General features: G+C 38.6%; 1 protein-coding gene across 1 annotated transcript in view; it reads right to left on the bottom strand.

Annotated features, from left to right (window-relative positions):
* Positions 1-27,422, bottom strand: part of ABCC4 (ATP binding cassette subfamily C member 4 (PEL blood group)) — a 263,208-nt gene that overhangs the window by 171,660 nt on the left and 64,126 nt on the right. Inside the window, exons 6-9 of the mRNA XM_063425748.1 lie at positions 24,636-24,799; positions 21,237-21,362; positions 20,684-20,933; positions 6,394-6,501 (exon numbers count right to left, since the gene is read on the bottom strand). Coding sequence (XP_063281818.1) covers positions 6,394-6,501; positions 20,684-20,933; positions 21,237-21,362; positions 24,636-24,799 — 648 coding nt within the window. The remainder of the gene's footprint in view (positions 1-6,393; positions 6,502-20,683; positions 20,934-21,236; positions 21,363-24,635; positions 24,800-27,422) is intronic.

Raw genomic sequence — 27,422 nt, 5'->3', positions numbered from 1 at the left:
ATGTCAATCAAATTTTAATTAATCAAATCACCTAATTACCGTATGTTAAAAGATTACTTAAATATACACGTAGAATTTTAATACATATGCATTTATAGGTATTTAAATTCTACGTGTATACTAATGTAATATTTTATGTAATTATATGTATTTATCTATATATATATATATATATATATATATATATATATATATATATATATATATATATACATACCGTATATACTCGAGTATAAGCCGACCCGAATATAAGCCGAGGCCCCTAATTTTACCCCAAAAAACTGGGAAAACTTATTGACTCGAGTATAAGACTAGGGTGGGAAATGCAGCAGCTGCTGGTAAATTTCTAAATAAAATTAGATCCTTAAAAAATTATATTAATTGAATATTTATTTACAGTGTGTGTATATAATGAATGCAGTGTGTGTATATAATGAATGCAGTGTGTGTATGAGAATGCAGTGTGTGTGTATGAGAATGCAGTGTGTGTATGAGAGCAGTGTGTGTATATGAGAATGCTGTGTGTATGAGTGCAGTGTGTGTGTATGAGAATGCTGTGTATGAGAATGCTGTGTATGAGTGCAGTGTGTGTATGAGTGCAGTGTGTGTATGAGTGCAGTGTGTGTATGAGTGCAGTGTGTGTATGAGTGCAGTGTGTATGAGTGCAGTGTGTGTGTATGAGTGCAGTGTGTGTGTATGAATGCAGTGTGTGTGTGTATGAATGCAGTGTGTGTGTATGAATGCTGTGTGTGTGCAGTGTGTGTGTATGAGAATGCTGTGTGTATGAGTGCTGTGTGTGTGTATGAATGCAGTGTGTGTGTATGAATGCAGTGTGTGTGTATGAGTGCAGTGTGTGTGTGTATGAATGCAGTGTGTGTGTGTATGAATGCAGTGTGTGTGTGTATGAATGCAGTGTGTGTGTGTATGAATGCAGTGTGTGTGTGTATGAATGCAGTGTGTGTGTGTATGAATGCAGTGTGTGTGTATGAATGCAGTGTGTGTGTATGAATGCAGTGTGTGTGTATGAATGCAGTGTGTGTGTGTATGAATGCAGTGTGTGTATGCGTGTGTGTAATGCAGAGTGTGATGCAGAGCCTTGGTGGGGGGTGGGCATGTTTTATTTTTTAATTATTATTTTAATATTTTTTTTTGTTTCATTACATTTTTTTTATTATTATTTTTTTATTTTATTATTTTTATTTTTTTATTAACATATATACATTTTTTCGGCTCTCCTTCCCTGGTGGTCCAGTGGATGGGCACTGTGTAGGAGGGGGCTGTGGGGGCTGCAGAGAGATGTTACTTACCTTTCCTGCAGCTCCTGTCAGCACTCTCCTCCTCCGCCGGTCCGTTCAGCACCTCGGTCAGCTCCCAGTGTAAATCTCGCGAGAGCCGCGGCTCTCGCGAGATTTACACTGTGAGCTGACAGAAGAGCTGAACAGACCGGCGGAGGAGGAGAGAGCTGACAGGAGCTGCAGGAAAGGTAAGTAACATCTCTCTGCAGCCCCCACAGCCCCTGTCTGTATTATGGCAATGCAAATTGCCATAATACAGACTATTGACTCGAGTATAAGCCGAGTTGGGGTTTTTCAGCACAAAAAATGTGCTGAAAAACTCGGCTTATACTCGAGTATATACGGTATATATATTTGCGGTTATTTGCATTTTATATATAGATAGATATATATAGAATGTCATTCTAAGTGTATTTTGTTACCTATATATATATATATATATATTAATAACAAAATACAGTTAGAATGAAATTACATATGTATATATAATTTATATTAAATTTTGTTTGAATATTTTATTTATTAATTTTATTATTTTATTTATTTATTATTGTAATTATACGTATTTATATATATAATATATGTGTATATATCTATTATATATATAATATATGTATAATATATATATTTAACGTCATTCTAAGTGTATTTTAATACTAATATATGTACTTATATTAGTATTAAAATACACTATGTATGACGTTAAATATATATAATATACATATATATACATATACATATATATATATATATATATATATATATATATATATATATATATATATATATATATATATATATATATATATATATATATATATATATATATATGTAGGAAGTAGATCGAGCACTCCAGAGGTCTTTATACAAAATTATTTATTCGGTGAAGAAAATAAACGTTTCGACCCTAAGGTCTTTATCAAGATATTAAAACAAGTGCAACAGTGACATTATATAACCTAACCAATAAAACAGTAATCACTAACCTGAAAAAGCTGTGTATCCCCAAGCCATGTGTGGACGCTAATGTGTAGTAACAGACAGTGCCGTGGTGATCCTGTCGAGGAATGGTGACGTCACAGGAGTGCGACCGGAAGAGGTCGTGAAAGTGCGTCTAAGTAACCTAGGAGACGGTCCGTGAACACCCATACGTGCTGATAGTGAAGAGACAGTATTAAGAGGAATATGGATAAACAACTAAACTGCTAATAAAACTGGAAGTTACTGTAGAAATGTGTAATATATAAGTACTGACTAGCCATATGATTATTGATAGTAGCAAGAGGCAAAATGATGAATACCTAAAGGGAAAGAATGAAAAAAGTCCGAGATGTGTGAAGCACATGCTACCTATATAGGCATATAGGACCCCTTAGAATCACTCTTCACGGGCTCGTTCACTCATTTAGATTTTATTTTTTGCTTTCATCACGTTTTGTCTTCATATACACATTATACACTTCACTTTTTATTTATTTATTTTATCTTTTCTATCACTCTTCTTATGAGGGTCTATACACCTCTCATTCTCATGCTTCACACATCTCGGACTTTTTTCATTCTTTCCCTTTAGGTATTCATCATTTTGCCTCTTGCTACTATCAATAATCATATGGCTAGTCAGTACTTATATATTACACATTTCTACAGTAACTTCCAGTTTTATTAGCAGTTTAGTTGTTTATCCATATTCCTCTTAATACTGTCTCTTCACTATCAGCACGTATGGGTGTTCACGGACCGTCTCCTAGGTTACTTAGACGCACTTTCACGACCTCTTCCGGTCGCACTCCTGTGACGTCACCATTCCTCGACAGGATCACCACGGCACTGTCTGTTACTACACATTAGCGTCCACACATGGCTTGGGGATACACAGCTTTTTCAGGTTAGTGATTACTGTTTTATTGGTTAGGTTATATAATGTCACTGTTGCACTTGTTTTAATATCTTGATAAAGACCTTAGGGTCGAAACGTTGATTTTCTTCACCGAATAAATAATTTTGTATAAAGACCTCTGGAGTGCTCGATCTACTTCCTACATATATATCCACGCTCTGCAGCACCGAGGCTTTTTTGCATTTGAATCCATTTTAAGGTAGAGTGCCAGACTTTGAATATTGTATATATAATATATATATATATATATATATATATATATATATATATATATATATATATATATATATACACACACACATTTGATTTATTTTTAAACATGTTTAATATATTTTTTTTTATACTTCCCACCAGCAGGGGGACTGTCTAATATTTTAGACAGTCCCCCTGCTGGCAGATCCACAGCCAGCTATAGGGGGCCAGATTTGCCGTGGGAGGGCTGCCTGGGCTGTGAGGCAGTCCTCCCGAAGCGGAGCGCCGGGAAGGTAAGTAACCCGGGCGCTCCAGGGCTTAAAGCCGTTACGGCGTGCTATGCCGTCACAACGGCTTTAAAGCCCACTTAATCCGTGACGGCATAGCACGTCGTAACGGCGGGAAAGGGTTAATGAACATAAATGTTTAAACTTTTTCTCCAGAACATGTGCTTTCCCAATATTTTCTATAATTAATATTAATACAAATGCATAAAAAAATGGTATTCAAGGTGCAAATGAACTGGTACAAACAAAGTGGTTTTAGGACCAATAATGATAAATAACCACTAGGTGGTAGCAGTAGTCACCATATCAAAACCTGCTTTGCTTAGACACTCCATGCTGGGCTTTTTCAATGTAATATATGCATAATGGATTAACACAACACCTTTCAATGTATTGGACAGCGTTAATTTTGGCGGCAAATTTAAATTTTGTTTTAGTCGTAGTCTTTTGATAAAAAGACCATTTCAGTTTTAGTCGTATTTTAATCTGAATTGTTTTATTTTTAGTCTAGTTTTAGTCAACTAAATCTCCAGTAGATTTTTGCCAACAACTAAAATCTTCCACAGCCCCTCTTTGCAGTGTTCATTTTGGCTACAAATTTCAATTTAGTATTAGTCAGTCTGTTGGCTAAAAAGTCAATGAATTCTCAAAAATTTGAGTCAACTGGTTTTTGTGGACAAAATGAACACTAGTATTGGATTTGCATTTCAAAAGATACTTATATTTAAAGTCCTGCAGACTTTGTAACATCTACAGCAAGCTCTTGTTAAACAGAAAGGCACATAAGTCACTTGGACATTTTTCAAACAGTATTGAATCATTTGGACAGCTTATTAAAACGTAGCTTAACCCCTTAAGGACCAAACTTCTGGAATAAAAGGGAATCATGACATGTCACACATGTCATGTGTCCTTAAGGGGTTAAAGGACCACTATAGTGCCAGGAAAACATACTCGGCACTATATGAGACAGCCACTGGAGGCTGGATTAACCCATAGGTAAACATAGCAGTTTCTCTGAAACTGCTATGTTTACAGCAGGCAGGGTTAATCCTAGCTGGACCTGGCACCCAGACCACTTCATTAAGCTGAAGTGGTCTGGGTGCCTATAGTGGTCCTTTAAGTAACCAAACTAACTATGTTCGCTTAAAGGGACACTATAGGCACCCAGACCACTTCAGCAAATTGCAGTAGTCTGGGTGCCTGTCTCACTCAGTCCTGCAATGTAAAACATTGCAGTTTTAGAGATACTACAATGTTAACATTGCAGTACTAAGACAGCCACTAGAGGCGCTTTTGGAATTTTACCAGACTTTAGGGCACTTGACGCTGGACATACTCATGCTCTGCATGAGGACATCCAGCGTCAGTTAAATCCTCGTAGGAAAACATTTAGTCAATGCTTTCCTATGGGCTGGGCCTAATGTGCTCATGGTTTCCTGCCTCATTAAGTTTGAATTGTAGTTTAAAGCAATAGTGAGTGATTCTCATAGAGCTTCTCATGTTGACGTGTCCCAATGCTTTTCTAATACAGTTGGACTGATTGGACACCAGTCATCAGTAATGATGACTTCTCAGGATACTGGATACTGGATACTGGGGCTGTAGTGAAGAGACTCACTTGGAGCTGGAATAAAAATGAGTTTACTTGATTTTTAACAATTTCAGTGCTAAAACAGGATGGGAGAAATCATCTAAAGAGTTTAAGGAAAAGTGCAACTAAACATAGAGTAAAGGATATATATATATATATATATATATATATATATATTATTTTTTTTTAATTGGAGTGTTCCTTTAACAAAATACAAGTGTGACAGAAAAGTATTTTCCACATCACAGATATCAAACTATGGTTAATTTTACATTTGATCACTTTTCCAGACTTACATTAGTAGTCACCCATGAGTTGCCTAACAGTACAGCAGTGGCCCTTACTAAAGTAGCTGGTTCGTATGTACAATGAAAAAAACCCACACGGCCAAAGTGGAAATCATTTAGTTATTTATTGCTTCCTCAAAAAGGAAGAAATCCAAGTCGTTGTCCCCCATACCCAATATATATTGACTAAGTCATGTCAATGGTTTACCAGCTTTGAGGCATTATGCCATATGCCAAAGTTGGTGAAATTTTGTCAACATATTGGAGACAGAAGAGGGCTGTAGAGGCTGTCTCACATCTTCAAGAGGCCTGATCATTTTTCCTTGCCTCACAAGCCTGCATTACTACACAGGATACAGAGGAATGTACATATATACATAATGAAATAATATATCAGATAAAAATCAGAATTGATCCGAGATCTGACCATTATTTTGAGCTAGACGCTCATCAATATGTCATTGTGGCACATCACATACACCAATTTAATGAAGCATTTCAAGTGTTGGTGCCTGCCACAGCAGTGTTAATGTGGCTGAAAATTATTTGGAGACCTTAAGTGATTTAATGACATAATATATTTGCTCTACCTTAAGCTATTCCCCTACTAGAACAAAAAAACAAATGCAGAGGGCAATGTTTGGATGTGTAGCATAGTTAAAGGCATGGCAGCTAGCTGCAAAGTAGCCATTGTGTATGTCAACACATTGGTAAATCAGAGTTAATTGAGCATATGCAGAAATAGCCTTAGCTGTCTATTAGGGGTGCAATGTCTGGAAATGGACATTAATTAACAACGACAATGAATTTGGCAAGAAATGACAAGTATCCTCCTTACCTTGTCCCAGTAACATGTCAAATCTTGAATTTGTACCAAGAGGTTATCATCATTTTGCTCCACATGTTCCAGTGCTGGTTTGGTAATTTCATCAAGCAATAAAAAGTTCTGAAAGTCAATGAAATAATGTTATTACAGTTAGTGCAACACTCCAAACAAAGCATCAGCAAAAGAATAGACAATGTCTGGACTGCTCATTCTATGTATATGCTATCTGTTCTAATAAAAAAGGAGTTAGGCTGTTAAAGTGGGTCTCGCTTTTAAATTAGTCATTTTTAATCTCTTTTTCTCCTTGGTTTTATTTATTTATTTTTATTCGCCTAATTTTTCGATCTACAAAAGAAAAAGTAGGGACTACTTTCCGTTATAGAGCGCGATCTTTGGCAATTTTTTGCAACAAGCACAGAGATTCGGCACTAGAAAGAAATGATATTAAATATAAATAAAGGAAAATGGTAATGGTGGAGCATTATCATTAAGATACAATGGGAAGGAAGAGAGGAAATGTCAAAGAAAAATAAATAAATGACAGTGCCAGGAAAGAGCATTTTGATTCACCACATTCTTATCTGATTTAAATATGGCTTCATACTATCGTATTGATACAATTATAAAGAATATTGATATAGAAAATAATACCATATTAGATAAGAAAAATCACAGTCTTATTCATTAAAGTGAGAATTCAGAGTGATTTTTTTTTCTTCATTTTCCACATATTTTGGTATTAAGGAATGTCACATTGTCATTCAAAACATACAGTACATTACTTGACATAAAATGTATAAACTTATAAAGCATTAGGACCAATTGCATAAATTGTCTGTCTCTGTCATACAGCTCCCCAGTCACTCTTACCATTCCCCCCATACTTCTGCCACTCATCCTCAGACTCTACCCTTCGCTTTCCCATTTACACTATCAACATATTCCGACAGGCATAACCACACACATGTAGTTGTTGTCGTTCCACTGTCCCTTCATACACACTTATTTGATTCACAGCCAACCTGCATGTCACTCACCAGTTACACTAATGTGTTAGGCTAATTGTCTATTGTTAACGGAATTATGGTAGGAATCCAAGGTTTTATAGTAGCCCATATTTTACAATATTACAGAAATTCATAGATGTGACAAAAATAGCTAAATAGAAGTTATAACATAAATACGATCTGTGTATATTTATAAAAACCTAAAGGCCTTTTTGGGGTGTAGAATCCTAAAATGACACGTATGCAAAAATAATGTATGAACACAGGCATAATGGTCATATACTGTAACCATGGGTTTAAACTAGAAAGGCAAATGGACAGTGTGGGAGGATATGGGGTGAAAATTATGGTACCTTTGCATTAATGCATAGATGCAGTGGGACAGGGACTGAGCCCAACTAAAAATGCTCATTCATCTATGGAATTTATGGTCTTTCTTTGGTATTGCTTTGTCAGCTCATATATGCACTAAGTGCTAATGGCAGACTAGGCAAGTAAAACTTGTATCTACATTTATTAAATTCTATGATTGTGCCACTTAATATGAAAATTATCAGTAAATAAACACTCCAAACACCATAACCACTACAGATGGCTGTAGTGATTATGAGGCCTGGAGTGTTCCTTTAAGGTATCAAGTTGCGCTGAGATCTTATGAGTACACTAACAGTCCATTTCACAGTGCTCAAATACTGGCACTGGGCAGTGTATCCAGGCTTGAATTGTCAATTATTTGCTAACTCCTCCAGGATCAATTACTCTTTAGCAATATCTTGATAACTGTGACTTAAATTGTTTCCAAATATATATTTTTTGTCACTCATATTTAAATAATTATTAGATCCTGTGCAGTACACAGCAGAAAATTTATATGATATGTAAAGATTAAGTGATTTAAAATTAAAAAAATTCCAAACTTTTGGTTCAATGGAAACAGGAAGTAGGTGTTTCCATTTCTCCAGAACAATATATATATCCACAAGTGTTCAATCTTCTCTAAATTGAAAGAAAAAGCATTCAAACTATTGTCACCGTAGTGTAGAACCTTTGTTTGTCTCAAACGTCTGTTTCAGACAGATGCTGGAGATGCCGAGATCCGGTAAGCACATTTGCCCATTTTTGGTGGTTGTGTCCTAAACTCACTTCCAGGTGGAAGACTATCCAAACTGTAATCTCCAAAAAGTTTCAATTAATTTACTACCCTTCCGTCCACTAAACAAAATAAAAATTATTGTTAAACATATGCTCACTATAGCAAAATCCCCTATTCCTCTCCAATGGTGAAACAATATCCCCACAAACTACTGGCAAGTGGCTTGGCACAGTTGAAAAGATTAAGGCGGTGGAATTGTTGATGGCATTATCGCATGACCGGTCAGACAGGATAGCCCAGTTTATGCTATGCCTGTAACTCTTTTCTTGCTTCTATTTCTTTTAGATCTTTAGACCTAATTGATGGAAATGACCATGCATCAACACTTAGAGGGGTTTATATTTAATCTTCTGAATCTATTTTTATTCAGATGGAGGTGCTTCCTGTATTATAAAAAATGTGTTGCTAATAGCCACTCCTGCCTTTTTGTTGTACTTACGCATACACAAGTTGCCTCAGGCTCCTCACCCTTTGATTCCATACCCAGTGGTGTACTTAGGTTATGACAGGCATGGCACATGCCCAAGGCGCCACATCAGAGCTAGATGACGATTCAGGTCTGATCGGGCCTCTTTAAAGCCGGCAGGGAGGTCAAAAGATCTCCCTGCACAGCCCTTCAAAATTACTCCATGGTGGTCTGTGCTTCCTCGTAATTCCGGCACTCTGGGAGAATCAGAGCACAGGTCTTGGGATGCCCAGCCTACGCTCTGACATCATCAGAGAGCAGTGGACCAGAAGGCCTGTGGCTGACATATATATATATATATATATTTAACACAGCCTTCCCACATACTGTAACTCAATGTGCGCACATAGCCTTACCTTACATTGTCACCACTTGAATCACCCTGTCACAGTCACTGACTCCCCAAGCTTGTCACACTCACACATCCACAACTCTCATACTAACTGTCCCTCACCACGGCCCACTCACCCCCTTCAACATGTCACACGTATCCCCAAAACCCAGTCAAGCTGTCACTCCAGCCCACACAAGAAACAGCCTGACAACACACAAAACCTACAAGCAGCTCCCCTTAAAAATAATAGAGCCCAAGTATCTACCCCACACACATATATGCTACAAGACACAGACATACAGACCAAAACAGACACACATTCACACACAAGCATGTTCAGGCACAACCACAAGCACACAATGCCAGAGACACAGATATGCACACACACTTTCTCATGCACATACACAGGTACATGCTAGATACGCATACTCACTCAGCCTTCACCCCCATACTCTTGGCCTCCTTCACACAAACACAACTCTCAGTGACTACACACTCTTTCTCTCTCACACACAGACAACACTCATAGACAGAGAGCCCAGTGTTGGGAAAGAGGACAACCTTAAACTGGCTCTGGCACCACTAAACTTTGGTTAGATAGATAGTTCTATTCTTTTAGTCCCGCCACGGGTAAGTGCCAGTGCTGACTTGGTGGGGTGGTCAGAGCGAGGATGGCGCCTCAGGTGGGATCAGACCTCCATAATGGCTCCTTTGGGATCTGGAGCAATCTAGAGAGCCAGAGCGCAGCCACCAGATGTTCCCAGCTTGCACTCTGACTTACTGAGTGCCAAACTGTGAGGGTGCGATTCCCGCATACACTACTGGTGCAAACCTCATTTTCTCCTGCTGGACCATTTTGGACTCAGGACCCAAAATAGACCAATAGGGAGATTTAACCTCTGCTGGACAACCATGGAGCATCCCCCCCCCCCTCCCTCTCCCTAATTAGACCATCAGGGATCATGGTCCATCTTTGTTGAGTAAATCCAAGCAGGAGGGGACTACACAGTCCACACGCACACACATTACATATACACACACATTGAGCTAAAGTTATCTAAAAGATGGGTGTCAGATGTCTGAAGAGGGACCATGAAGGGTGCAATTTCAGTCTTTAGTGCGCTACCTTCAGTTAATACAACTCTTTCCATACCTTTCCTCTTATACTTCTCCCCCCCTCCCCCCCCCCCCAAATTTTGTTATCCCCACCCCCTTTATTTATTTTATTGTGACAGTTGTTGTCCTTGCATATTATGTATGTTTGCCTTATTTTCCCTCCCATGTCAGGATATTACATGTACTCTTGGGCATTTGATCACACTGTTCTTTTTTTACTGTTTCGAAATACTAATCTACCATAAATAAAGATTATTTATTTAAAAAAAAAAAAAAAATACATCCTCCTTCACTCTTGGCGTTACTGAAACAGTTCTTACGCAACACAGAGCTGCTTGAACAGCTACTTATTTCATGAAGGGAAATTTGCTATGGGCGCAGCCATAATACACTGACAGTAAACAAATGGAAAGTTTGTGATTTAACTTATTTATTGTCAGAACTGTCTGCAAACCAATTCTCATCACTGCATCATAGGGGACTCTGACAGTACGGATCAGAAACAAAATATAAAAAATCGTGATTATTATAATAATTGGAATCACATTCCTTTGGTCAGAAAAAGTAATCTCTTGTAATAACTACCTCTAAGCACCTGCTGATTGCCTAGATCGATAAGGAACATGTTCATACAAAAGCCAGAGGTGGGCACGTCTATGAACTAGCTAACTTACACAATTCAGGACACAGTTCAGCAAATCTGATAGAAATGCAGCTTCAGGTTTCAGATCATGTTTTTTTTTTTTTTATAACACAGCCTTTAACACTAACATATGTACTAATAAAGAATAAAATGGAAAAAATGAAAATAAACTGGATGTTAAACAAAAATGCTTTTTATTTCGTAACTTACTGATCAAATAGCATGTTAGTAAATTCCATGACGATACAGATATATTTACACGTTATTCACTGCAATGATTTACATTTTTTTTGCTGTTAATACAATTACCAAGTTCCAATTCACGTTATTCACTGCAATGATTTTAAAAAAAATGCTGTTAATACAATTACCAAGTTCCAATTCAGAACTTTTTGTTTCTCTAAATTCTCTAAATTTTATCAGAATTCCTTTCTATGCAAGCAGTTTGTACGTGCATATTACATAGTTATATAATAAGCTAGGTAAAAAAAAAAAAGACTAAAGTCCATTAAGTTCAACCTTGAAACCCATTCATGTATGCTGTTGATCCAAAAGAAGGCAAACAAAACTCAACTGAAGCCATTTAATTTCCAATTATGCAACAAAAGGGAATATCCGTAAGCATGAATTTCTGCAGACTGTTATAGATGTTATGTTTGGTTTACATGCAACTAACTCTATGGTTTATTCTCTATTGCACGTGTTTCCTGTTGGGGTGGGTACTTCCTGTATCTCCTGAAATATGGCTGCTATACACCAATACATGGCAGTGTCTTTATTTATATCTCCTGAAACATGGTGTCAGAAGTATTTGAACCTGGTCTGTTCTCACACACTTGATGCCAGGAGCTTGCAAGTATTGGAGTGAGACTTTTTGGAAGTGATTGTGCCTGCTGTAGCAATTACAGCTACTACTGTCCTGCAAGCTGAGCATTGGAAGCAAGAAAACCAGCATCGTGGCAGCTGCTAATAGCATTCCACTACCTGAGGCAATGAGTGTGAGTGGGGATTGCAGCAGTAACTGGGATAACTTCAGAGCTGAGTTTGAGGATTACTCCCTAGCTACAGTGCTAAATGAGAAGCATGCAGCAGTGCAAGCAGCCACACTGAGGAGGGTGATGGGCAGTGAGTGCTACCATGTTTACAAGCTTAATTTGAACCTTACAGAGAAGCAAAATAATGACCTAGTCAAGGGCTTTGCAAGCTGATTATCAACATTGTGCAGCTCCGCAGAAATTGTGAATTGCATCAGTCCCAGGCACATGTTGAACCAGACAATAGTGGTTTCTGATTGGCTTCAACAATCTCAAATTCAAGTTTGTGTATATTTTCACAGATGCTGCACTCTGTTTGGAAAAGTCCCAGTGATTCCATTAATTCCCCTGAATATAGCTTCAGCTTGGTGCTGCTGGGCTGAAGTGCCAATTTCATCTTGTCTTTCAAACTCATGACATCACAGGTTGCACCTGGAGGTGAGCATGAGCATTATGCAGTTTGTTTGTTGCGGCAGGAACAGAATTTCTTTGCCGAAGTCAATCAAGCAGACTATCTTAATGTCACAGATCAGCGGCTACATCAGCTCATACAGCACACAGAAAGTGATGCAACTTTGCAAGCACTGAAGTCTATAGTTCTGAGGGGGTGGCCAGATGAAAAGGATGCAGCACCTGCAATTGTGAAGGAATATTGGTCCTTCAGAGATGAGATCAGCATCCAAAATGGTATCTTGTACAAAGGTCCAAGGGTCATAGTGCCGAAGTCACTAAGAGCAGAGATGTTATCGCGCATACACTCAAGCCACATCGGAGGTGAGGCTTGCTACAGACAAGCTCGTGATACTCTTTACTGGCCCAACATGCAAGGTGAAATCAAAGACTTTGTCAGCAATTGTCCCACTTGCAATGAATATGCACACTCGCAACAAAAAGAAACATGGACTTATTCAACAATGCTGGAAAAGAGTAGCTGCTCTTAGTCGATCATTACTCAGACTTCTGGGAAATTGAACTGCTTCCTGACTTGTCCACTGAAACTACAATTAAGCGATGCAGGGCGCAATTTGCACGTCATGGCCAACCAACGAAAGTGATTTCTCATAATGGCCCTCAGTTAGCAAGCTTAGAATTCAGGAAATTTGCCACTGAATGGGAGTTTGAGCATGTGACTTCTTCACCACGTTGGGACTCCAACCTCTGGATCCAGGAGCGTTTGGGAAGGACCTCTCCTCCAAGAGGGTATAGCTGGGTCTCTCCTCCCAGAGAGTATAGCTGGGGCTCTCCTCCAAGAGAGTATAGCTGAAGGGAGCTCTTACAAGTGCTAGCAGTGATATAGCTGGTATAGCTGTTCCCTACAACAAGAGACAAGGCTACAAGTTGAGGGTAAGAAGATCTGGTTTATTGAATGCAAGGGGCATTTCTTTTATACAGTTTTCCCCACAAGGTTACCACCCATGTGGACCTTGTTGGGCACCGAAAACACAAACTCAACAACCAATCATTTACAGACACACAGTTAAACACTCCCATTCATTACTATAAAATTCCTCCCCTCTGCTTGGGAGATAATTGCTGTATCAACTCAATTATCTCCAGGTGAAAAATATACTTTTTTACACAATTTTTTTAACTCCAAAATTATACATTCAATCCCAATAAAATTGACATTACATTTTCAGAACCAGCATACTTAGGGGACAAACATATCCAGAAATCATGCGAATTGGTCCAGTGGTTCGAGAGATAGCTGGAAGTCCCATTTTGACCAACCGCACGCACATTTTCATGCCTAAAACAGTTCCAGAGATTTGGGCTGTGCAGCTGGTCCATTCACCTTAGTTCAAATACTGTTGAAATTCACAAACGGGGGCCATTTGTGCAAATAGCAATGTTAATGTGGTGTTGTTATTGTCGAACACCGTTCGACTCCATTCGAAGTTGAAGTACAGCGGGGTTCGTGCTGCCGCGTATCCGATTTTAGTTCCATGAACTCAAAGACCAAACACCGCTGAACGCGTTCGACTGAATTAAAATGGCCACCACCATGTGTTCGTCTGTCGAATGGCCGCCACTTTGACTACTTCGGCTGCATCCGAAGTTCCAGTTCAAAAGTGCAGAATTGTAGCAATGCAATTTAAAGGGCCAGAAACACAATCTCCAAAGTACAATAGCCATAAATAGAGGCTTTTAAATGGCAATAACTCCCAGGGGCCATAATCACAAGGCAAAAGGCTGCCATTAGTCCTCTCCAAGCACAAGTGGCGAAGGGCACTTCATCACAGACAGTGTTTCACAATGTTGATTTATTCATACTAAAAGAGGGAGATGTTATGTTTGGTTTACATGTAACTAACGCTCTTGTTTATTCTCTATTGCAGTGTTTCCTGTTGGGGTGGGTACTTCTTTCCTGTATCTCCTGAAACATGGCTGCTATACACCAATACCTGGCAGTGTCTTTATTTATATCTCCTGAAATGCAGACCTAATTTGTGTTGCCAGATTACCATTTATTACTTCTAAAGTGTTATAGGCAGTACTTGACAGCTGATGCGGCTAACACAAACATGAGTAGCAGCAAAGTACCACTCAGATCATTTGTAGGAATCACAAATCAGTCAAATTTTATCCTATTAACTAATATATTGCAGAAGTTATTAGATATATAGGTCAGGCCCAAACCACAGTTACACACATCTGATGCTTTCAGTGGAACATTTGAATGATGTGAGAGCAGCCAGTGTTTGCTGTCAGTTTAATCACAGTCCTGTTTGTAGTTTTCTCATGGGGGCTTCGCATAGCAATCCCCAGAGCTGCCCAACACACACAATAGAAGCAGTAATGGGGATGGCAAGAGGAAGCACTGATTTGTCTTTTGATGGCAGTGCATTCAGCAAAGCACTTTAGTTCTAACATATGATGTGCTGTGAACTGTAAGAGGGGAACCCCTTGCACTATAACCTCTGCAATGAGCATAGGTTATGGTGTGGTGTGTGACCAGTCCCTTTAAAAGGGTACTATCACTGATCTGGAAATTAGTTTACTGAATAAAACATTGAATATCCCCTGTAAGTTGTGTTAGCCTTTTTTGTGTCCATTGCATCAGTCCAGGCACTGGCCGGGCACACATTGCGAATGAAAGATTGTAGATTTTACTATTCTCTATGTGATTTTCCTATGTTGACTGCTTGGTGCAAAGGACAGAGCTTATAACAAAGATTGACAGGGAGCTGTGGAGTTCTGCGAACTTTGATTTTTATTGGTGGGTGTTAGGAGTAATTACACAAAGGTCATCCACAACACTTGCACAACATGCATTAAGGGAAGAGAAAATGGTGTAGAGCTGTGGGATTCCTGACAATCCTCACATTGGTAAATAACTCAGACAGACTAAAAGATTAACTATTTCCATCATTTGTTTTCAGTTTAGTTCCATATTGTCCACAATTGAACATTTCTCCTCTTTTGTTGCTTTAAAGGTTGCTGTATTCACACTAACAGTTCTATAAGTCACAGTTAAAAAAAAAAAAAAAATGACCTTGCATGGAAAAAGTGATTTTTTTTTTTTAAAGGATCAAACAAACGTACTTCTCCGAATACCAGCAGAAAAGATGATGAGGATTAACATTCGAAAATGCTAAGTGATCAGTGATGTGAGCTTGTAAAAGAATAAAGAGAAACATGAGAATGAGTGCAAAACACTGCCTCAGCTCCTACAGATATTCTTTAATATATACTGTCTATCATATGCAGCTGTACGACTAACCTGCCTTTCCTCCCTCATATACACCTTACCCCTCACATCCAATGTGCCACCTGCCTCATAACAAACTCATAATAAGCAACCTGTCCGAGAACCTTTCTTGAAACTGGACAAGTTAATATACTGCCAGTCCTTTTCAGTCTACTTCATTCCATCACTCCCTGCACCCGAGCTCTGTACTCATCAAAAGCTCTGCCTTCCTTCTGCCAGTTGTATTACCATTCATATTGATTCTATTTGACCTTAGGGTTTTAGTGCCGTTTGAGAAATGTAACATGGTAATTAACAGGCACATTGATAAAGCATAATCATCAAGGGCACTTACTAGAGAGGATTGTACTAATTACTCTTAATGACTGCATAATCAATGTGCTAGTTAATGACAGCATTAGTATTATTATATCCTATTTCATGCTGGTCTGACTTCTTTTGATTCTAAGAAATTATTTAATTTGATATGCAAAATATTCCAGGAGTTTATGTAGTCACTGAGTGTATTATGAATTTACTTACTGATGGCTGTCAATTAAGAAGCAATTTAAAGCATAACATCAGAAATATAAATATGTATTCCTAATGCTAGAGTCATGTAGCCATTTAAATGAGAGCCCTCCATCCCCAGAGTGCATACAAACATATCTTTTACCTGTTCTCCAACGCCTCAATGCGTTCTCTGCAGTCAGTCTTGCCTCCATGGCTGAAATGGTCAAGAACGATGGCCTCAGCCAATACAGTGTTTTCCAATAGGAAAGCATTGGGAGGCTAGTGCGGATGAGACCTAGGAGACCGTCTGATAGAAATAGCAGAGTTTTACACTGCAGTGTGGACAGAAGTGCCTCTGGTGGCTGTCTGAGTGAAAGCCACTAGAGGATTTTAAACACTGCACTATAAACAAAGCCATTCATGGTGGATTAAAACTACAAGGGCATCGCATATAGACCAAATTATTGAGCTGTGGGTGCCTATACTGTCCCTTTAAGAAGCCCAGGGTTACACAAAACATGTCAAATAATTACAAACTCTGATTATAACTAGTAACTGGATAGAAGTTTTCAAATTTCAGTGTATATAACAACTCTGCTAAATTTATGTGTTTATTTTGCAATATTGCATATATTCCAAAGTGTGTGGCTACGTCACTGAATGGGTGTAATATGTTTATTTGTGTATTGACGTGTGAGCTATATATACACACCTATTTCAAACAATTACTATATATATATATTATATAATAAAATGATTTTTTGCAAACCATATATATAGGAAGATGAAGTTATGAAATTAGTCATATATACACACTATCTTTCTCTTTTAGTAGTACAGCATATCTATTCAAAGGTCATTCAATATCCATCAATTGTTCTGCGTTGCAGATTGCATGTAGATCGCATCTGGCATGTTAAAGGATCACTATAGGGTCAGGAACACAAACATGTATTCCTGAACCTATAGTGTTAAAACTACCATCTAGCCCCCCTGGGCCCCTCATGTCTCCATAAATATAGTACAAATCTTACTGTATTCAAGTTTGAAGCTGTAACTCTGCATGCTGTTAGACTCAGAAAAACAAGCAGTCTGCTGACATCATCAGAAGTGGTAGCGTGATCCAATCACAATGCTTCCCCATAGGATTGGTTGAGACGGACAAGGAGGTAGACCAGGGGCAGAGCCAGCATGTTTCAAACACAGCCCTGGTCAATCAGCATCTCCTCATAGAGATGAATTGAATCAGTGAATCTCTATGAGGAAAGTTCAGTGTCTGCATGCAGAGGGAGGAGACACTGAATGTTTGGATGCATTTTAGGCAGCCATGACCCAGGAAGGATCTCTAACAGCCATCTGAGGAGTGGCCAGTAAAGTTATCACTAGGCTGTAATGTAAACACTGCATTTTCTCTGAAAAGACAGTGTTTACAGCAAAAAAACCTGAAGGTAATGATTCTACTCACCAGAACAAATTCAATAAACTGTAGTTGTTCTGGTGACTATAGGGTCCCTTTAAATGTATTTTTGTTCCCCTTTCACCGGTTGGTCATTCAATTTATCCAGTTTTGGTCACCTATTTTATTTATTGATGCACCTGCTCCCATTCTGAGCCTGCCTAATATAGGACACCCCTTCACCGGTGCCATTGTTATGATATAAATATTATATACTTCACCGTTCAGGAGATTTCATGTTGTGGCTGATCAGTGTATATATTTTATACTGTTCTGTTACGTAAAGTGGAGTTGTTTATACACAAATGTGTATTTCTGACCCTATAGTGTTAAAAACACGATTAAGTCCCCCCCACCTCCCCCCCCCCCTTTATTAAGGCCCAGCTCCACTTAAATAAGTAGAAAACTCACTCATAAAAATTCAAACTTTTTTCCAACACCATGTGTGTTCGCCAGCCCCGTCCCCGATCGACCTCCTTGGCTGACATAATTTATGATCACAGTCCATCCAATGCTTTCCCATAGGAAATCCATAATGAGCTCTGCAAATTCAATTTGGATGATCACAACCAAGGAAGTGGGGGTGGAGCCAAACACCCTACAGGCCAATCAGCATCTCCTCATAGAAATGCATTGAATCAATGCATCTCTCTGGGGAAAGTTAAAGGACCACTATAGGCACCCAGACCACTTCAGCTTAATGAAGTGGTCTGGGTGCCAGGTCCAGCTAGGTTTCACCCTTTTTGCAGTAAACATAGCAGTTTCAGATAAACTGCTATGTTTACCTATGGGTTAAGCCAGCCTCTAGTGGCTGTCTCATTGACAGCCGCTAGAGGCACTTCCGCGCTTCTCACTGTGATTTTCACAGTGAGAAGACGCCAGCGTCCATAGGAAAGCATTAATAATGCTTTCCTATGAGACTGGCTGAATGCGCGCGGCTCTTGCCGCGCATGCGCATTCAGCCGATGACCGAAGAAGAGGGAGGAGAGTCCCAGCGCCGAGGGAGCCCGGCGCTTTTGTTTAAAAGGATTAACCCCTTCCTCCCCCCTCAGCGCCACGGGAGTGGGACCCTGAGGGTGGGGGCACCCTCAGGGCACTATAGTGCCAGAAAAACGAGTATGCCTTCCTGGCACTATAGTGGTCCTTTAAACGTCTCCATGCAGAGCGTGGAGACATTGAACAACAGTGCTGCACATTGTTCACCACTGCCCAAGGGTGCACCTCTAGTGGCCATCTGAGTGACTGTCACTGGAGGTGTCCCTGGGGAGCAGTGTAAACACTGCCTTGTGTTTATATCCTGTCCCTGCAGGCATTTTGATGTAAACACCAAACCAACTACATTAAGCTTTATTTACAAAAAAAGATGTTCTATCCTCCTACCCAGGCGCAAATAGATAGTATATGGTATGTGATTAGAATGGAAAAGCTTGCATCTGCTATTCATGAAACTACTAAGCAATATTTCAAAATATGGTCTCTGTAGATGGAGGCATTTTCTTCTGAGGGTCCAATTTTGGTTTTCCTCCTTGTTTAGCCTTCTAGCTGGATGCATGCAGTGGGAAGCCACTTCTAGTGAGAAGGTGCCTCTAGGCCACCCGGTGTCATTTACCTTTTCCCTTTCACCATGCATCTTATTTTTCTTTTTCCTTCTCTTTCCAGACAACTGATAATCAGTATTAAGCTGTTCTTGTGTTGAGAAATCTTTATTAAACACTTAATTTACTAAAATTAGAATTCAAAATTAATTCAATGTAAATTTAAAATTTAAGGTGAAAATAGATGAATTAGTGCTTTCAGTTCAGCTACTTTGTCCTTAAATTCTCTTTGAATTCACTTTCCGTTCTCACTTTAATAAATAAACCGCTGGTTAATTTTTAAAAATACATAAATAAATAAAATTGTTTAATCAACAAAATTAACTGTACATCAAGAGTGAATGTGTGGAGCAACGTTTGGACAACCAAAACTCTGCCCTGAATTATTCAAACATAGCATGGATTCACATTTTATGTACACTAGATTAATTATAGCTGTATTCGTGTGACTCAATGAGATTGTTAAGCTTTTTTTGTGTGCAAACTTACATGGATCACCTAAGGGGTGGACCCCTTTGGATTTCCAATACATTGGGTCAGGAGACTAGTCAACTGCACGAAAAGCAAGTAAGATAACTTGTCTATTGGGTGTTCTAAATACTAGATAATAACACTAAGCATTTCCAGGTCCCCCTTTCAGGGCCAGATGGCCATTCTTCAGGCTCCGACTAATTTTAAATGGGGTCCAGTTTTTTTCTATTTTAAAATAGAGAACCAATTGACTTTCTCAATATGAAGGAGTAACGTATTTTAACTTTTTTAGTTTCTGTAAATGCATTATGGATCTTATAGTCCCCAGCATATATTATTTATTTACACAGTTTTAGGTCGCCGTTTACAGCCATAATTTACAGGATAGTGCCTGTTATTTCCCCAGAACCATCTATAGCTTGCCCATACAGATCTTCTAACTGACTTCCAACCATAATGGATTTTACTAGCAGCACAGCCATTTATACCATTTTGTGAATCTTTGATATAGTGTGAAACTTTTAAAGGAACACTGTAGCTATCGTGCTAGGGAGGCCTTAAGAAGATCTTTTAAGATAAGTTTGTGGAAAAATACAAATTCCTGGGTATATGATATAGAAAGACAACACAGATGGTGTTCAAAACAACTGGAGGAACGGTGTGAACTGGCTTTAATTAGAATGGGAGATAATCATAATAATACATTTAAAAAAAAACTGTTCTATAGATACTTTGATTTAAGGAGGATTGATACAAGAATGTACAAAAGTTTGTCAGTTCCATTTTTTGCAGGAAATAAGAAATAATCAGCTCTTTACTGTACCTTAATTCTCCTAATGCTGACTTTAGCCTCAGAAACCCTCTCAATAGCTGAGGGGAAGAAGAGAGTCACAGTGAGTCGCACTGAACTATAAAGCGATACTGCAACAAACACTCGACTTGCAGAGATAACATTGCCAAGCAGCACATACGTGGTGAAAGTCACAAACACGATGATTTTGCTTGCAACAAAGAAAGATGCCAAGTTGATTCCGCGGAGGTATGAGCTTTGAAGAACCTTGGAAATCTCCTTCCTAAAAAGAAGAAAGCAAAAAAGCATAACTAGTGCCATCAAACCAAACCACACAGGAACATTTAAATATTGTGTTATTACAGTGCTGCAGGTGATGAGTTTGAGATTAGAGATGAGTTTGGCACAGCAAAATAATACCAAAGCGTTCTTACTATCCTGCAGCTAAGGAGAAAACAATATTTTCACGTGTTATCCAAAAACAATAAAAGATTCTACGTTTAATAAAAATATTTTTTTCTACTTTAGGTAATATTCATGGATTTATATTGCAGACATGGAGAAATGTCAGAGATTAAAAACATACTTCCTTATGTCATTGACCAGATCTGTAAATGGCTGCTCCCAAGCATACATCTTAATAATCCTCATTCCAGATATTACTTCATTCATTGTCCGAATCCTGGTGTCTGTGAAAGATGCAGTTTTACCCCTGCAGAATAATAAAAAAAAAATAACAGATTAACGGCTTATATCACCATACCACCTTGAGAATATATGACTCAAAGTTGAATGAATGTACTTTTAGATTTTCTTTTAAGGTCTTCTCCATCTGGTCATAATTGTGGTTTTGGTCAATGGTATTGTGTACTATAAAATCATGTTAAAGCCTCACATTCCCTTTACATCCTAAATATTATCTATTACGGGCTGATGTAATTAACAGTTTTTGTCCAGCTCCGATCAGAATACAGAAACAAGATTAGTCCCTCTAAAAGGAGACAAACATCCATCCAGTCAAAACCACCTAAGGGTTTAACCCTCATAAATCTAGAATTTAATTGTATACTAAAATTGCACCGCTAAATGAACACCAAAAAATGGAATTGCCTTGGTCAATATTATTATATATGTATAGATGATCTTTATTCAGATTTATATTAAACAAAAAGAAAAAAAGAAATCATATATAGGTGGCACAAAAAACACACGTAATAAGTGGAAAAACAAATCAACCAGGGGAAGATATTCATGAGTGTGATCAGATCCTAAGTAGCAGAGGAATGTAAAGCAATACAGATATTGACTTTCACCACTCTCTAAATATCTAGTAAATTATATATACATTATATATAAAAAGTAACGAGCTACAGTGTTTGTTTGATGAAGACCCAATGCAGCAGTAATTATTTCATTGAAAAAAATGTAGCAGTCTGCAGCCCTGTTACTACAGGAAAAAGTTGCAAATGACAAAATGTCATAAAATTGAATCTGAAATTCCTCATTTTACGACTTACCTGTATAACGACGGCTCAGACTTGCGACCAGCTCTCTAGCGCGTGGATTCGAGTAATTCCTTGCATTAGTGAGCTGGTCTATATTCATATGAGACTCGGCATCCTCACTTACCGACCAAATCATTTTATGACAGAGTCGTAGGAGCAGAACTCTGTCAGTAAGTGATGATCACCTGTATAAACTACTAGAAATGGTGTGCAACTGAAGATAGAGCAAAATAAATAAGAAAATACCCCAGATCTGGAAAGAACTATTTGGTAAACCTGCTCTAGTGCTCTCAAATTTCTGTTAATTCTGTATTGCTCACTGCTAGAAGAAAACCGCATACACGCTCACATTATCAGCTACTTTAGTGTCCCATCTGACTTCTCTGCAATTGAAAATACTAGCTTAATCATTTTTTTAATGATATAATTACTGCTGCAAATAAGCACTCTAGCTAGTTACTTTTCACATATAAGATATTTACAGTGTTTAAAGGAACATTATAGTGTCAGCAATATGATTTTACAAATCAAAAAAACAAGCTGCACACCACAACTATCATAAAAATAGTTAATACCTTATTTCACAACATGAAATAAACACTATAAACAAGAATATTACAAAAAGACAGTCAATTAGGCTGGAAACTAAATCAATGCAATACAGTAATCCTCACCAGCCTCTCAAGGAGAGACACAGGTCTCTACACCCCCAGGAATACCTTCCTCAAGGGAATCTGACTTTACTCACAGTTTTTCTCACACTGCGCCGGTCTCAGCACGGCTGGACCCACCTCACTCCCCCTCTCTGGCAAATCCAATGCATTTGGAGGCTAGTATGCATCTTGAATCATATTTAATCAATGCATCTCTATGGGGATGTTTAGCACCTCCATACACAGTGTGGAGATATTGAACACCAGGTAAACAGGAAGCACCACAAGAGGAAAAACATAATTCTGGCTATGACAAAAAGGTGTCAATGGGGTTTGCTGCATATGGGATTGTGTATTCGCAGATCTGCCAGAGTGCACTTGATGACCCCTGTCCACCACTTAAAGAGCCTTCAATGGGAAAATGAGCAATGGAAGGGTGCCTAGTCTAATAAATCATGTTTTCGTTTAGATCAGGTGGATGGCCAGGTGCGAGTGCAACGTTTACCTGGGGAAAAGATGGCAGCAGAATGCCCTATTGGAAGAAGATAGGCTGGCGGAGGTAGTGTTAAGCTCTGGGCAATATTCTGCTGGGAAACCTTGAGTTCTGGCATTCATGTGGATGCTACTTTGACAAGTATCAACTACCTAGAGATTGTCCCAGACCATGTACACTTCTTAACAGCAGTGGTGTTTGCAGTGGCAAGAGAATGCACCCTGCTGGTTTGAGGAACATGACAAAGATTTCATAGTGTTGCCTTGGCCTCTAAATTCCACAGATCTCAATCCAATTGAACATCTGTAGGATGTGCTGGAATAACAAATTTGATCCATGGATGCCCCAACTTGCAGGACTTGAACGATCTGCTACTAATGTTTTGGTGCCAGATACCACAGGACAGGTTCACATGTCTTGTGAAGTTCATGCCTCAACACATCAGATCTGTGTTGACTGCAAAAGGTGGACCTGTAGGATATTAGGAAGGTGGATTAAATGTTGTGGATTATCAGCATATATTATTTGACAGAGAGCAAATAATATATGCTATGTACAGTTTGAGATAAATTGCTGCTAATGATTGCCCATGTCTTTCTTTGATCGTATTGGTACAAGGTGGAACCTGGTCTTATTATTGCCATTTATATAGCGCTGACAGATTCCGCAGGGCTTGTTGTATGTACATGCATATAGGTGCAAACTTTCATGAATTCAGAGTGAATTTTACATTTTAGCACAAAATAGTCAAGTTGGAAAAATTCTCCAAGTTCTTAATTGTTCGTATCATTTATTTTTGTCTTAAAAGTAAAATTTGGAATAAACTATCCAAGTTGTCACTATAGCGGAGTTTGAGAATTTTTTTTAAAATCAGCAATTTTGGCCTAAATTTTGAGATTCCAATCCACTTCCACTCAATGCTTAGCGAAGAAACCCTTATGTGTGTTCAGATTTCTGCACAGCTTCAAATCTCTGATTCACTAAAGTGTGACCTGTCTGAATTTCAAAGTTTAAACTAAAACAACCTAACGTGACGAGTTCTCAGAGAGTCAATTATGTTTTCATTTCAGCAATTTTTACCTAAAACATTAAATATATTTTTAATTCCTGACAATTCACACATAAATGAATAACCCTATGTATTGTGATTCGTCACAAATTTAACATTTTATGTCAATATAGCTGAATTCAAAACATAGGCGACTGTAAATTTTTCCAGTTCAGTATAAAAATTAAAAAAAAAAAAGTCTATGCACTCAAAACATTACAACTTTTCTTTTAAAATATATGCTAATTAAAGTAAAATATCAGTGGATACATAACATTTGATTTACCTAAAAGAAGTAAAGAATTTTCCAAGACATGTTTGCAAAGGCATCAGAATGATCAACACAGCCATTCCAGCAAGGCATGAAGGGCCAATTTCAATCCAGAGGAGTACAGTGACAGCTACGGCTTGCAGCGGTCCAGCCCATAAAAAGTGCAAAAAAATTGTAACCTGTTAGAAACAGAGATAAACAGCTTTATAGTTCCTCTCTCAGTTTTGAACATAAGCTACTCAGCCCCAATTCAGTTTTCATTGAACAAACACATGATTTGTTTCAGGGTCTTCATAGTCTTTCCAATTCTAACATTTCCATAGAAGCTTTACTAAAGTTGCCTATTCACCCTAAATTTTTTGAAAACCCAATCAACGATGAACACAGGCCATCAATGCCCTCTCAAAGCATCTCCCCTTATTATTTGAAATGATAGGAGTGGGAAGAAGGAACGGAGAGGGGATATTCTTTTTTGTTTGTTTTTAAAACCAATGGAAAATGGGAGGAGGAGGGAGGGAAATACAAGGTGCTTTGCCTGCAAGGGAAAGATTATCACATCTGTTATCAGTGTGCAATGCACGCTGACAGACGTATTTTATGCATAGAACTGACATTGGCAGACCAGAACAGAGTTCTGGGCTGCCAATGTCATGTGTGCTGGGGGTGCAACTGGTGCCCAGCACACAATTACAAATATCTCAGAATGTGCAGTGTTTCACGCTGAAACACAACACATACCAAGTACTACCTCCATGACCACTTCAAATCACTGAAGTGGTCATAATGGTTGGAGTAAACTTTTAAATAATTTTTTACATACATTAAAACTTCATAATATCATGTAGACAAAAGACTCAGAAATTATTTTTGTTTTTAATTCATTCATGTTTTGTAGAAATATTTGGGAGCATAAAGTACTAGAGATTTCATTGTATCTCTTCAGGACAATGGATCTTCCCGACAGGTGTCTCATAATTAACCCAGAAGAACAAATGTCAATTTCAAATTATAAAATCATCTATGCAAGAAGAGTTCCTGCATTTGATGCACACTTAGCAAATGCATCTATGGATTTAAGTCACGCACAAAAAGAACGAACCCAGGTTTCTACACATAGAAGAAAAACTAAAAAACAAAGAGGGTTTAGCTTATCCGTCAATGTCTAGGAGACCTTCAGTGTAACAGCCTGGAAAAAGCACTTGCCAGCTGAAGTTCAGATAAAGAAAAAAAAAAAAAAAAAAAAAGAAGAAGAAAATACCCAACTTTCATACTCTCTAGGAATCAAATTAAGTCCTCACAAAATAAATCTATGCCAAAAGAGGCTGTAGTGGCAGACATCCAAGATGCTGCTTCACGAAGCATGAGTAGAGCACCTGGTGATTATGATGATGGTCCTTTGACTCATCCACATCCTGTTCGAAAACACAATTCACAAATGAATTCTGACTATGGATATTTAGCTCGAGAAATTGAAAAACAGGTCCCGCATGGTCACGACCGAGATCCAGATCTTAGGCACCCACACAGCTACTGTGGAGACAAGTCAGTGACCAGAGCACACAACTTGGTACTAGTTCTCACCAACAATTTACATTTCTGGCTTGCAGTAGTGAAGGCCTCAATGGAAGACCTCACCAGTCACACAAAGTGCTGCAGGTCTACAAAGGTCTACAAAAGGTAGTCGAGATTTTCCAGCCTCTCTTTAACCCCTTAAGGACACATGTTATGTTTGACATGTCATGATTCCCTTTTATTCCAGAAGTTTGGTCCTTAAGGGGTTAAGGAGTTCCCAGCAGAACAAAGGGAGATTGACAGAGCCCATTGTGCCTTACAAGAATTTCATAGTGAGGGGGGACAACAAAGAGACACTGTAGTCTGCTTCCACTACCACAGTACAAAGGAAGCAGTTATTAAAAAAAGCAGATGCTCAGAAACTTCCTATCAAGGGAAGCCTATGAAAGTCTTTCACCATTGAGCCTACAGAAGAAGAGACTATAGTGGCCCATTATGGACCTACTGTGTTCTAAAAACATCCTGTTTGTGTAGGGTCAACCCCTTTAAATTAATAGTTTTTTTTAAATTGGGGTCATCCTACTTCCTACAATAGACGTAAAGAAATTCTTCCAATTCCTGGAGATGCAAGCCGCAGTCTACATCTTATCCCTTTTCTATCAAAAGACGCTCTTTACCCCACTGCCACGGACTGGTATAATGCGGGGGAGTCGAGGGCCCGAGAAATAGTTTGAAACACAGGGAATGATAAAGGTATGCCCAAACATTGGTTTTCAGCAGTCTATGGATATTACCTTGCATTTAACTTCCTTATGGGTCTGGTTTCCATAGCCACTAGTAAACCTGAGTTTCCATGCCTTGTATTTGGCTATGGGACAGCCTCCCTCAGGATACACAGACCCAATATAGTATTTGACTATTGATCACTGTTTTCCACAATCTATATTGCTCAGGCTCACATCAGCTTGACTGGAGAGTGAACCTTGTCCACCTTGCTCCCCAATTTTGGTGCTACCTGGAGGAAGTTGACATGGGGTAGATCTGTAATGGATGAGGGGGAAGAGGCCTGCAGTGGTGCAGTCATTCAATCAGTAGCCAAGCAATGGGATTCTATAAGATATTCTTCTGTTATTCTTACATTATTCCATATTATTTTGTGCTTACAAGAGTTTGATATTTTACCCTGATGTTTGGGCACTCACCCACCCTGCTCCTTTATTTTGGAAACACTGGGAGAGTAAAGCAATGGAACGGCTGTGACGGGGGAGAGGCGATGACCTGAATGAGCAA

The sequence above is a fragment of the Pelobates fuscus genome, chromosome 1 (genome assembly GCF_036172605.1).
Source record: "Pelobates fuscus isolate aPelFus1 chromosome 1, aPelFus1.pri, whole genome shotgun sequence".
Classification (NCBI taxonomy): domain Eukaryota; kingdom Metazoa; phylum Chordata; class Amphibia; order Anura; family Pelobatidae; genus Pelobates; species Pelobates fuscus.
This window is presented reverse-complemented; position numbering and strand designations above follow the sequence as displayed.